Source organism: Danio rerio, chromosome 25, assembly GCF_049306965.1.
Source record: "Danio rerio strain Tuebingen ecotype United States chromosome 25, GRCz12tu, whole genome shotgun sequence".
NCBI classification, from domain to species: Eukaryota; Metazoa; Chordata; class Actinopteri; order Cypriniformes; family Danionidae; genus Danio; species Danio rerio.
In genome coordinates this window covers 31,253,408-31,266,375 of record NC_133200.1, presented here as the reverse complement: position 1 = coordinate 31,266,375, position 12,968 = coordinate 31,253,408, and the positions used below count along the sequence as shown (strand labels likewise).

Sequence of the window (12,968 nt, the reverse complement as noted above, 5' to 3'; positions counted from 1 at the left end):
TGAAATGAGACATTCTAGCCTACAGAAGAAAGATCTCGTCACCTAGCAATTGTAACAGCTGTCGTTAAGAAGCGGTTATAAAATATGTAATGACCAAGAGATTTTAAAACTTATTTTAAGCAATCTGAAGGCAAAGCAAGGTTTACAAAACTAAAAATTATAGTTGCTTTGATCCATACATTTACACATAAAAATGCAAACTGTCTATAAAATCACTCTTCAGTACGAAATTTCATACACTTTGTTTTTAAACAGGTTTAGATATCCAAGTAAAATAAAACCTAATTTATACATTTAATCTGGGGTTTGCGTTTTAAAATGTCCTCCCATTATCAGTGCTCAATGAATCTTAGGATGTTCGAGGTCACGGAGGATCCAGCGATTGTATCCTTAATTACCTGGGAAACGAAGCATGTATTTGAAAGAGCCATCAAATTATTTTGAAATGAGATAGCCTTTGTTGCGCTGCAATGACAAAGCATCCTTCAAATGCATCCCTCGGAGGATGCAGCCTCTGAAATAAGACAGCTACTGAATTCAAAAAAACAGTATGCAACAAGTACCCAGATGACCAACTACTTCCGGCAACGAGCTATTCGCGCGTAAATAGCCGCGTGAACATTTTAGTTTACTCGCTTCATTCGCGCGTCAAACCCCGCTTCATTTACGTGTCAAATTCACTTCAGAACAGACGCAGACTCGCGTGATGGGCAGGGCTTCTGTCTACCCGGTGACTCTAGCTTTATAGCTAAATGGCTAACATGAATTTTATTGAGAAATTTACAGTGTTTATGTGATTTATGAAGACTGAAAAACAGCGTCGGTACGTTTAGGGCCGTGTCTGAGTCCACTAGATTTTTTCAGAGGTGCATGCAGCTCTGTGAGCACATAAACCCCTCCAGAAACTTAACCTGAATGACGGAGGGTTTCAGCGGTGCTTCTGACTGAGCGAGCCCAGTTTAATTAACTGTTTGTCAGTGTCGGCTGGAGGATTTCCCCCGGGACTCCAACAACAGGTGGATGTCACAATCACGCCCCCACAAGAGCAAGCTACTGATTGGTTAATGCGGCGCGAATGTCCGCTAAAGTTCAGATTTTTTGAACTTAAGCAATTCGCATGAAACGCGCGTCAAACATGCAAAACGCTCAATTCGAACCGCACCATTTGCGCAATTCGCTTCGGTTTGCATTGACTTTACATGAAAATCACTCACAAAAGACGTGCGTTCCACGTCTGGTGTGAACGCAGCACTACAATGCACTGCAAGAAAATTCATGAATGGGAGTAAAGCGACACAGCTGGCATGGGTAGGTCACGTGATCATGACAAAATGGCTTATGTAGTATATCAAGAGTTCCATTCATACTACATAGAACATATTTTTCTAACGGTCGAGTAGTAAATTCAAATTCAAATACAGCACCTACTGAGTAGTAGGCGATTTCAGATGCAGCCTCTATGTAAAATCGGCATCAGCCTGCTATGAGAGATCACGGTCTCACTGAAAGAACCAAGTCAGTCAAATGATGCAAATCAAAAGGAAGTGCAAACAATGTTGCTTTTTAGCATTTCTAAAATCTTTGCACAAGTGAATCCCTCTGTAGTGAGAGACGTACTGTGGAAATAATACCCACTCCACTACAGTTTGTATGTGTCCAGCACTAGTTCTGATTTCGCTTTTTGAAATGACAATGCAGACCACTGCAGGCATGGAAAGATACATTGCTCATGCTCGTTTCAGTTGGCCGTTAGTGATTTAATACATTTACACGCATCTTTTTGGTCCAGACAGGACCAGTTGAAGCCAACATGAGGTGACCGAGTCAGTTTTGGTTGCCACTAATTCTTTGATGTCAGCTTTGTGTCCCAGGCTTTACATGAAATAGCAGACATGGGAATTAATTCCTGCGATGTGTTGTTTTTTTAACTTCATCATCCACTACATAAAGGTTACAGTTCAAGTAAACACCACAAATCTTGTGAACAATACCTTGTGCTGTTGAACCTCCACTTTTCATCCTTTTAGCTTCATCATCGTCGTGGACTGATGTCGCTAAACATGAGGGAACAAGAATTGAAAACAGTACATTAGATACCCTTATGCACAGAATGTGTAGATAGAGGCTTAAATTCTAAGCAGTTACCATTTTGTGTACTTAATGACATTTCGAGTTCAGCTCCATCTTGAAAGTTAAAAGACTCCGGCAATACTTTAAATTCCAGTGCAGTTCCCTCCAATGGCATCAAAGCAGGATTCCCCAACTCATATTTACTTTTCAGTACATTTGCAAGTGGATGCGGTAGATTGGATACCCCGGTCTTTCCTCTGATGACAAATTTATTCATTGACATTTGTTGCGTTGTACACTTATTTTGTCTCTTTCGCTTCTTATATTGAAATTTTCCATTGGCATTTGGATTTAACATTTTTCTGATTGATGTTGGTGAAATTGCATTTTTGGAGAGTTCAGAAATAGGATTTGATGGCAAGTTTTCACACCTTGACATGTTTTTGAAGGGCACATTTTCATCCACACCAGCTTCTGATTCCACCGATTTGCATCTACGGGACTTTCTTTGCACTTTAATGTTCTCATTAGATGTTAAAGTGATTTGAAGAGTTTCTGGAGGGTCTTCACAATTTTCTATCCCTTTATATCTTTTAGTTGGCATAACTTCTTTTTTTGTTCCAGAGGATGACCCAAATAGTGCGAGAAATACGCTACTGGTCTTTATCTTAAAATCAGCAACTTGGGCATCTTGCTCAATCTCATTATGATTCAGGGTTGCATTTGCTGCACATTTTAAAGGCGATCCATCTCTTGTCTGCTCTAAAGTTTCAGTCTCTTCCGCACAAGCCTCTTCAGATCTTGAAACATCTTTATTCTCTGTCCTGTCCATGGTAGGATCTTTTGGAATATCATCTTCTTTGGTTTCAGAATCCTCTTGGATTTCAAAACACTCCATTTCAGAATCTTCTGTGGTATCGGAATCCTCTGTGGTATCAGAAATAATCTCTATTCCACATTCCTCTACTTCATTAGTTTGTACATCTAAACTGGAGTCGTGAATGGGTTTACTTCCTTTTTCACTCAACTCAGATTTTTTATGGCACATGCACAATGAGCCATTATCAAAGTCTAATGTTTGGAACCATTTAGCAAGACAACAGAAAGAATCCAACTCCTCTTTACCTGAACTCCTCTTTGGTTTCACATCTTCTAGGACGACTACTTCATTTAACTCCAGATCTTGACATTCATCCTGGTCCTTAGTGGAAATATGAACTCCAGTGTCATTGTTCAAATCCTTATTTTCCACCTCACCGGCAAACCAAAGTTCAGCCGCTTCATGAGAAAGAACACTGATCTGAATGGAGTCTAAAGCATCAATCTTGTTAATCTCTTCGTTTGTGTCCATGTTAAGTCCATCACTATATATTTGATCAGTCTTACATCCAACACTCTCTTCCTTAAGCATACAGTCAAGAACAGGCATTTCGACAGTGGATTCATTTAGAATTTTACATGGTTCTGTGATTACTGGATAAAGTTTAGGTGGACTTTCATTGCAACTTCGGTTCATTGATCCAGTCAACACTGGCCTTTTGGTTCCTTTAGAAAGATTGCCATCCAGGCCTGCCATGGCCTCACCAAGACCATTAGTTTGTTCTGAAACCACAGTACCTTTGGATGAGCACTTGTCCATCTCTTCCAACCTCGGCATGCTTATTTGTCCTTTAGTAGTTGTTGTGTATTGGATTGAATTTAACAGACAGGACTTTTTCTCTAAAGCAGAAGAAATGACTTCATTTTCCATGAATTCACCAGCAAAGCATTGCTTAGCCACTTCATGAGGGAGAACGTTAATCATAAAAGAAGCTGAACTGTCCACCTCATTGTCTGGACTTGTGCCGTCGAGTGGATGTACAGTATTTGATTCACTGGTAGTTTGTTCTATAAACATACTGCACTTTTGGGAGTAGTTATCATCAGTCTTATTTGGTGGTGTAGTCATGTTTTGTTCAAAGTATTGTTGCGCCATTTCACGAGGAAGAACTTTAATCTTAAGAGGAGCTGAAGTGTCCATCTCAACGATCTCTTCTTCGTTTGTGGTTACAGAAGATTCTTGACCAGGTTTTGAAATGGTGTCATGCGTCCCACAGTCACTGTTCATTAAAATTTGACTAGAACCTTTTTGCACTGAAGTTAATGGCACAGACTTCCACTGTACTTCAGCCTCAGGACTAAGTGCCAGTGGATTTGTGCAGTCACTTTGGGCTGATGTACCATTAGGAGAAACAGGACTTTTGGCTCCAGCAGTATTACATAAACTTCCATTCAATCTTGGTGGTGACGATGGTTGATGCTTTCTTTTTAAACTGCTGTTTTTTCCAGACAGGTTCTGACACTTTAATAATTCTTGACGTTTTTTGATTATCCTCACCAGATTTGCTAAACCATTCAGTGGTGTTGTAGTATTTGGTTGGGAAATAACTTGTTTATGATCCACATTAGGCTTCACTGCGCAATTGTCAGTCATAGGTGTAGATTTTTTGCAAAGACTTTCACTGTCCAAAGTTTTGTCTGATAATGTCTGATCTCCGACGTCTTTCCTCATTTCCACCGTATGCTGATTATGTTCAGCTAAAGGTGTGACTGGAAGCAATGCGCTTTGAAGTGCAGATGCTGAATTTTCCTCCGGGGTGAAGGCAAACTCACGATTGAGCTTTGGGGAGGTTGTGCAGTCACTTTGGTTGGTATATTTTGGTAACACAAGATGGTTGGCTTTAGCATCATTACAACATTGATTCTCAGAACTGGACATTCCATTCAGGACATCTTGCTGATCTGAATCCTTCACACCGGTAGTCACATCCTCCAGAGTATTTGTAATATTGGTTTGACTTTTGTTTTTTACTGTAACCATACCGTTATGTTTTGGTGATGAGTTAATGGTCAACGCGGAAGGAGATTGGCCATTATAAACAACAGACAAGTTTTCAGGAGTCGTCTTTTTGTCTCTTGTTGCTTCTTCTAAAACTTTGTTCTCCACCGCTGTTGGTTTAAACCTAGGAGGAGATGGCATTTCAGCAGCTTCTTGAAATTCGCTTGATGTCGTCGTTGTATAGTTTTGAGTCGGTTCTGTAAAATTTTGACAAGACCTATAGAACCAAGAATATCCACATTCCTTGTCAATGTCGTCAACGTTTTCATTAAGGTTCAACCAAGATGATTTGTATGTCGTTTTCGGTGGCTCTTCGTTGTGGTTTAAAGTCTGAAAATCCTTGATAACTCTGTTGCGTGCATCACTTTTAATTTGCCTCAATATCACAGGCTCTTTCATAGAACAGTAAAGAAAAACCTCTTCCATTACATTTTCATATATGCCAGTCTGGACAGCCTCCAAAAACTTGCGATAATCCCCATTCCAGTAAAGCTTTAGGATTTCCTTCCCAGCATCATTTTTGTGGACATTCTTTTGTTGCGAATTTTCAATTTGCTGCATCATGTTTGTTAAGGTATGCAACCGATCTAATGGCCATTTAATAAAAGGAATAGTTTCCGCTTCACCGGTTTTGTTATTTGTGATTGTGCAGGTATTTATATTTTTACTTGGCTCAGTTTGCATCGGAGCTGAATTGGATTTCTCTGGATCTGCTTCCACACGTTTAAGCTTCGGCAAACTTGCAAAGTGGCTCTGGACGACTGATTTGGCAGTTATAACAGGACTTTCGGCTCCACATCCACCATTCAGCCTGGGCTCTGCTGATTTTGGTTGTTGATTCTCACTTGTTGGTTCATTTTTATTTTCTGTTTGATCCCTAAGATTTGTGCAAGCCTCCAGAGTATGTGGAACATTTGGTAGATGTTGTACATCATCTTGCACAGACCTTGCGTTTATTTTAATATTAGCAGATTCGTCCGTAGCATCAACAGGGGTGGTTCCTATTGGAGATAATGGTGTGACAACCGCAATAGCTCTCTGTGCCCAAGTATTCTGTACACACGTAGAAAGTGCTTGCACATTAGCATGGGTTGCCTTCTCAGGAACCATTACCTGGTTATAGCAGCCACTAAACGAATTACTTTGAGATGCATTTTCTGTTGGCTTGTATTTCAGATCAGATGGCAAGCTTAACCTCGTTTTCGATGATCCTGGTGTCAAATTAGGAGCATTTGCATGTTGCTGCCTGTTGTTCAAGTTAATAGTGTTTACATCTCTTCTAGCTTCATTACGACTTATGGTGTCTATTGGTTTTGCTTTAACCTGTGGTGAAATATTTGGGCCAGCTGCCAAGGAGGTAGTTTTCTGTTGCACATACAAACTGCTATTTGATTTAAAGGCACAATGTGAACCACTAGGAGGATTATCCGTGGGAGCAACTGGGAGATTTAGGTTTTGGACAGGTACAAATATTTGGCAGTTAGAAGGCACATTCCATAGAATAATCTGAGAGTCCTGAATTCCTGTAGGCAATGTATATATTGGATGAAACTTATTTTCTTGTGCACGCTTTGCCTGAATGCTACTAGTCAAATTCTGTTCACGGTTTGCTTGCTGGATGGTGACCTTTGTTAGGTGATTTTCAGGGGTGGTTTGTCCTGGATATGAGGATTTTGCAGAATTAGTTGATACACATTGCTGGTAGATGTTTTGGCGTATAATTTTAGGTGTCCCATCTCCTGGTGTAAACTTTTGCAGTTGTCCTGATTGTTTGGAGTTAGCTTGCATGCTACTGAATGTTCGCTTGTATCTCCAGACTGAATGTAGGGGGCGGAATCATCACATGCCTGGAAAAAGATCAACAATATTTGAAATTGGCAAACAAATCATATGAGATTAATACATTTTTCGAATGGATCCTGGGCTATTTATCTACTTGTTAAAAAGTCCAACTCAAGCAACATCAGACTTTGTTAGAAATTTAGTAAGACATTGAAGTTGCCAAACTTTGTCCCTTAACTAATTAAAACATATTGAAAAAGTACATCCAGATGGTAGTTTATGCAGAATAAAGCTGATAAGCATTATAGTAGCCGGCCCAGATAGTCATGCAGTGCGAAAACATCTGTGACAGGACTACTTTGAAAATCATAAAACTCTGAAATCTGCATAAATGAAACTTGCCTGCGTACAAACCCAAACTAACTTTGTACAAATTAGTTGACAACAGTGATCCGAATTACCTTGACCAAGAGCCATTTTGATCAGAGAACCCAAAAAGCAAAGTCACCAAAGAAGAACGCTTCTTTGCTGTGCAGAGGAAGTGGTAACGGATGTCTAAAGGGAATCTATAAATCTGCCTCGTGCTTAGTTCATCATTAATTTGTACACAAATGGCTATTGTATGGTCACAAAGATCTACTCATTTAAGAGTCACCAGACCTAGACTTCTTGATTAAGCTAACAGAAAGAAAACTAGTAAAATTACTAACAAAGAAACCTCTTGTGTAAATCCTTAAAATTGGGGGAGGGCTTTAAATTGGCATTGACAGCGCAATGTGAAGTGAACAAGATTTCGTGTTGAATATTGTTTTGGATGAGCCTGCCACAGTTAGGGCAAACAAAATAGTGTAAATGGAGCTCGGACGTACTACATCCCCACACGCGACCTACTCGCATCAGTTATGCCGCTTCACTCCCATTCATGAATCCTGTCACATGATGTCATGGGATACGCTACAGAATTTCGCCAAACGTAGTAGATTATCTGGGTAATTCACACATACTGTTTTTTTAAATTCTATAAATCCGGACATACTACTCAGCTCTCATGCTGTTTTTAAGGTACTACACTACCTAATAAAAACAGTCTTGTTTTCGATCCCAGTTGTTATCTCAACAAATTGATCATTTGGAAAAGTGGCAGAGGGTAGATTTTTCTGATGTATCCTCTGTTATATCTGAATCATCACAAATAGTGCAAAATGCCTATTTGAACCTTGTAGTGACCTTCAGTCACGTTTGGTGAAGAAAAATATGGGGTAAAGATCTGCTCGGGGCTAAATTTTGAATCCCACTCCCTCCCGCCAAGTTTTAGCCCGAACTCGACCGCTCCCGCTTATATTCAGCATTTGCTGTCCCACTGCCCGCCCCGCCCCATTTTCTACCCGCCTCGCCCGTTCCCGCTAAAGAGTCGGGGGAGAACAAAACCGAAAACCAGCCAGCTATACAGAGTCCAGACAGCCTATAACAAGCTGCCTCTATAAACACACACACACATAAGCACCAAGCAAGTGACACACACACATGGGCATCACGCTCTGTCTCTCATTTACACACATACATACATATACACACGCATTCGTGCACACAAGCTAAACGCAGCATCCCGCTGTCTCATTCACACACATACATACGCATGCTAGCTCGCTCATGAGGGAGGGAGCGATATTGTTAGACCGCCCGCTCCCATCAAAAATTAAACCAGTTGCTCCGGCGCTTTGTTCGAAAATGTATTCCCGGGAATGCAGACCTCTAGTTTGGGGTTACACTCAGTATGGGGGCATGCAAGTGATCTGCAGAGTGGAAGCCAATGGCTATGTATAAGAAAGGCTTACCCCTGATTTGTATTTGGTGTCCATGTCTGTGGGTGTCACCATACAAAATTAAGAGCACAGCTTTTAGATTATAATGTCTTATTGCTCAGTCATAAATTAAAATAAAGGACGCATGACAGCTCAACAGGACTCTGAAAAATAAACTGTGGAACTCTGACCACTGTGACGAGAGTTTACTTGCATGTGACTAAGGGTGCTTTCACACAAGCACTTTTGGTCCGCACCTGGGTTCACTTGATGTCATAGTACAATACGTTTAGCTAGTGTGAATGTGTCTTCTGAACATGGGTGCACACCGGTGAACTGTACCAGAGTCCGCCTGTTAGAAGTGGTCTGGGGTATGGTTCATGCGAACTCTGGTGTCATGTTTAGTAAGTTGGTGACAAGCGGGACTGAGCCAGGGCAAACTGATCATTTCTGCTCATCTCCTCCAAAAACAGCTTCTGCAGACACTGTGTGATGTTCTGAATGTTTATAATATTTTTGTGGCAGATGGACGAGAGTCGCTTTCTGTAGGTCCACAACTAAAAGATTCAGTAAAAGCAGAATGACCGCGATGCAACGTCTTTCCATTTCTGGGCTTTGCTTTCATGACTGTTATCTTGCATCAGCCGTAAACAAAACAGCAGCTCAATGACGCAAGCGTACCGGGGTTCACCAGCGTGAACCAAAATCAACTGAGAAGGTGGCAAGGGGGGGGACAATCGAACTTGGGTACGGTCCAGGCATTGAATCAAGTGTAAAAGCACCCTTATTTTAGCCATTTTGGTCCATTTAGAAACTTTGTAGTGTAAAAGCGAACCGCACCAAGAGCAAAGTGAAATAATTGTAATCCCAGTTATGGAAAAAAATAAAATAAATCAATCAATGTACAGGTGTGAAAGCACCCCTTAAGGTTGGAAACAGGGTTTTCTTTGGTCTGATTCATCCTGCCCCTTCAAATTTTAGCTGGTTGGAAGTCTTCACATTAACAATGATTTGTGTGGATCCTGAATCACATATTAGGAATCCTAAAAAGCAATAAATCAACTTCTGAGCTTTGGTTCCAACCACATAAGTTCCCAAGCAAAGCAAAGTTTATTGAAGACCCTCTAAAGCGAGGACTTGTGCATTTGGATAGGTTGCCACCAAACTGCAACATAGCCAAACTAACCCTAACCCTTGATACTCCAAAATGCACTGCACCACTTTAGCTGGAGCTTGCCGCTGGCTTCTGTTGAAAATGGATAACTTTTGGCTATTTTGACGCTCTTGCTAATGGTGGCATTAACGCACAGTAATGTGGTTTAAGTGAAGACAGGAGTCAAAAGTTTTAGGCAACCAAATTCACAGGATCACAATGCCCAATTTCCACAAGGATCACACTGTCCAAGGACAAATTATTAATGTTAGTTTCAATGCTTAAAGAATCCATCATGGAGCAGCTGTATGAACTTACAAAGATGGTCTAAGCAGCACAGCCATGAAGCAGAAGAATACGAGGGGTATAGAATGGGGCTGTGCAATTAATTCAAATCCTATTGAAATCATGATTTGAACATGTTTGTATGATTTCTAAATTACCTTATGCGGAGATAAGACTGCATGATTTTAGCCTGATTTTGACCCGCCGACAGGTTGACAGGGTACCCCCCCCCCCAGGATCCTCCAAATGAAATTCAAGGCTTTTTAAGACCTTTTCAATACCATTTTAAATGAAATTCAATGCCAACTTTGTACCCATTCCGACAGAAGTATGAGGGGAAAAATGTCAAATCTGTATAAGGTTTTAACCCTAGAAAATAATTATGTACTTATTATGTACAAGTGGGCTACTTTAATTGAATAAAACATTTTATTTCAATTATGAGTTATATTTCATACATACGCAACACTGTGGTCGGCCACCCAGTAGTGAATATAAAGGTCCAACTGAAAGTCAAACATGACCATAAACCCGTTGACCTTATTGACCTGGTCAGTCAGTTCTTTAGTTATAAAAGTATCTGAATTAAGTAATAAGTTTTTTGCTTGCGCAAAAGAATGTAACTGCAACCTCAGAGTCAGGAAACATGGTTTTGAAAACCTCTGTAATGTTCTCATTCGATGTGTAAGAGTGGTGCTCAGAGATTGTTTTAGGGCCCACATCACATCTGCCTGCAGAGTTGGTGTTGAGCCACAGTAAGATAGGATGTTGCAAGTCACTTGAAAAATGTAGTAAGCTAAGCTATTGGCTACTCTACTTAAAATGTAGCTTAACTACACTAAAAGCTACCCTCTGGGAAATGTAGCAACCTAAGCTAAAAACGTCTTGGCAAAAGTAGCATAGCTACATCTAAGCTATTTTTACAATTTTCATTTTTAAATCGAAGCAACTTACATGCAAGTTAAAATCCAACTTAAATCAATCATATCTTAGTGATAAATAAAACTGTCAATGAAACATATGAGACATAATACAGTCCAGTTTTTTACTGTAAATAGTATGCTGTACTAAACAGAAACAAACTATATTATAAAACAGCAAAAAAAAAAAATCCAATAATAGTATACTTTAGCCTTTACTGAAGTAAACTATCTCTCTCTCTCATTTTCTCTCTCTCTCCATATATATATATATATATATATATATATATATATATATATATATATATATATATATATATATATATATATATATATATATATATATATATATATATATATATCTCCATCCCTCAGTTATCTATCAATCAAGTAAGTTTCTCATGTCAGCCCAATGATTGTTTGGTGACATCACCAACCAGAATGAGAGGTGGCAGTAACGAATCAAAAACTTTATTATTGACCACCGAAAAACAGGAAAAAGAAGAAACTGTCATTCTTCTAATGTAGAAATTTCTTCATTACTGATTGACAAAACTGTTTCAGTAACCGAAGAGTTCTCCGGTGCACAGAACTGCACAATAGGTGGTTGATGCTGACAAGCAGTACTGCACGCGGTGTGTTTGGCAACCCCCATATGAGAGTCCAGGGCCGTAACACCCATTGTCTCTAACGTTAGCTTGAAAAAATTTCCGGCATCAACAGCAGTAGGCGTCACAGTCATTTCCTGGCACAGGCTTGACCCAAACGCAATTCGGATTCCTTGGCACTTTCCCATTTTAGCTGACAAACTAGGCTAGTGACTATCTTGTTCTGTACCTCACCTTAAATAACCATAGTAACGGGTGCTCACGCTTTCTGCTATGGTCTAAAAAGTCCATATCAATAAATTCTCTTTGAACCACCAGGTGGCATTCTTTGTACTTATTATGATATACAGATTGTAAAAGTTGTTAATATATATTTTTTAACTTTAGTTAAAAGTTAGAGTTAAATTATATTTAATATTTTTACAAGTGTATAACTACTACTGTAAGAAAATATCAGAAGTACATACTTTTAGTATTATCTTTGCTTGAACTGACCCGATCTAAATTCTGTTTTTATGAAAGGAGCCTGCTCCTGAGCAGGTTTGAGCTACCAGATCTGTTGCTATGACAGTGATCAATAAACTTGTTCCTGTAGGGCCGGTGTCCTGCAGATTTTCACTCCAACCCTAATCAAACACGCCGAACAAGCTAATCAAGGTCTTACTAGGTATACTTGAAGCACCCAGGCAGGTCTGTTGAGGCAAGTTGGAGCTAAACCCTGCAGGGTCACCGGCCCTCCAGGACCAGGATTGGTGACTCCTGTGCTATGACAACAACTCTCAGATGAGTTTTTAAGAACGAAACGATCCTGGATTGTGTCAATTTGTCAATAACCAAATTCAGCAAACCGAATAATCTATATACGAAGAACAGACCCCAGGACCAACTTTGGTCACCCCTGGTCTATTGAGTTCAGCCGTATGTCTTTTTGAACTGGAGCATTACAACAAAAAAAAGACAATACTAGTTGCCCATATTGCTCAAAAGAAATGACTGTGATTGGCCAAGAAGATCATTAGTTCACCCTCACGGGTGTGAAGGGAGTTTATAAAGGCCCACAGCTTTGCACAGTTTAGTTCCAACTTTACTTAAACACACCTGTTCATACTAATTGAGTCCTTTATGCTTGTTTGACCAACAAACAAGTTGGGTTGGAACTAAACTGTGTAGGGCTGCAGCCCTTCAGCAACTGAGTTTGTCACCCCTGCTCTATCCAATTCAGTCAAGCCGTGACATGGAATACGGTTTCCGGTTCCAAGCCACTCCTTATTTGAACTGAGAAAATGTTTGTTTATGACTACTTTTTAATCATAATCACACATTAAAGTGAATTTTATATCAAATACATGGTGTACAACAGTCTCTAGACCTGCTTTATCACAGACACCAATATTTTAACAACTTATAAAACAATTTAATCACTTTAAATTGAGATTTTTGAAAGTCGTACATCACCTTGTAGACATTTAT

The 12,968-nt window shown here is 39.8% G+C and overlaps 1 protein-coding gene across 4 annotated transcripts in view; it reads right to left on the bottom strand.

Annotated features, from left to right (window-relative positions):
* amn1 (antagonist of mitotic exit network 1 homolog (S. cerevisiae)) overlaps nucleotides 1-12,968 on the bottom strand; it is a 41,011-nt gene that overhangs the window by 17,469 nt on the left and 10,574 nt on the right. For 2 of the 4 annotated variants that reach the window (XM_073942314.1, XM_002666880.8), the window contains exons 2-3: nucleotides 2,146-6,795; nucleotides 1,992-2,054 (exon numbers count right to left, since the gene is read on the bottom strand). The exons of 1 other annotated variant lie outside the window; for it this stretch is intronic. Coding sequence is in view for 1 of the 3 variants with exons in the window: in XM_002666880.8 (XP_002666926.5) it covers nucleotides 1,992-2,054; nucleotides 2,146-6,736 (4,654 nt within the window). In the remaining 2 variants the exon portion in view is untranslated. Of the gene's footprint in view, nucleotides 1-874; nucleotides 2,055-2,145; nucleotides 6,796-12,968 lie in introns of all 4 variants that reach the window. One more of the 4 variants, XR_012399966.1, reaches the window with a different exon arrangement.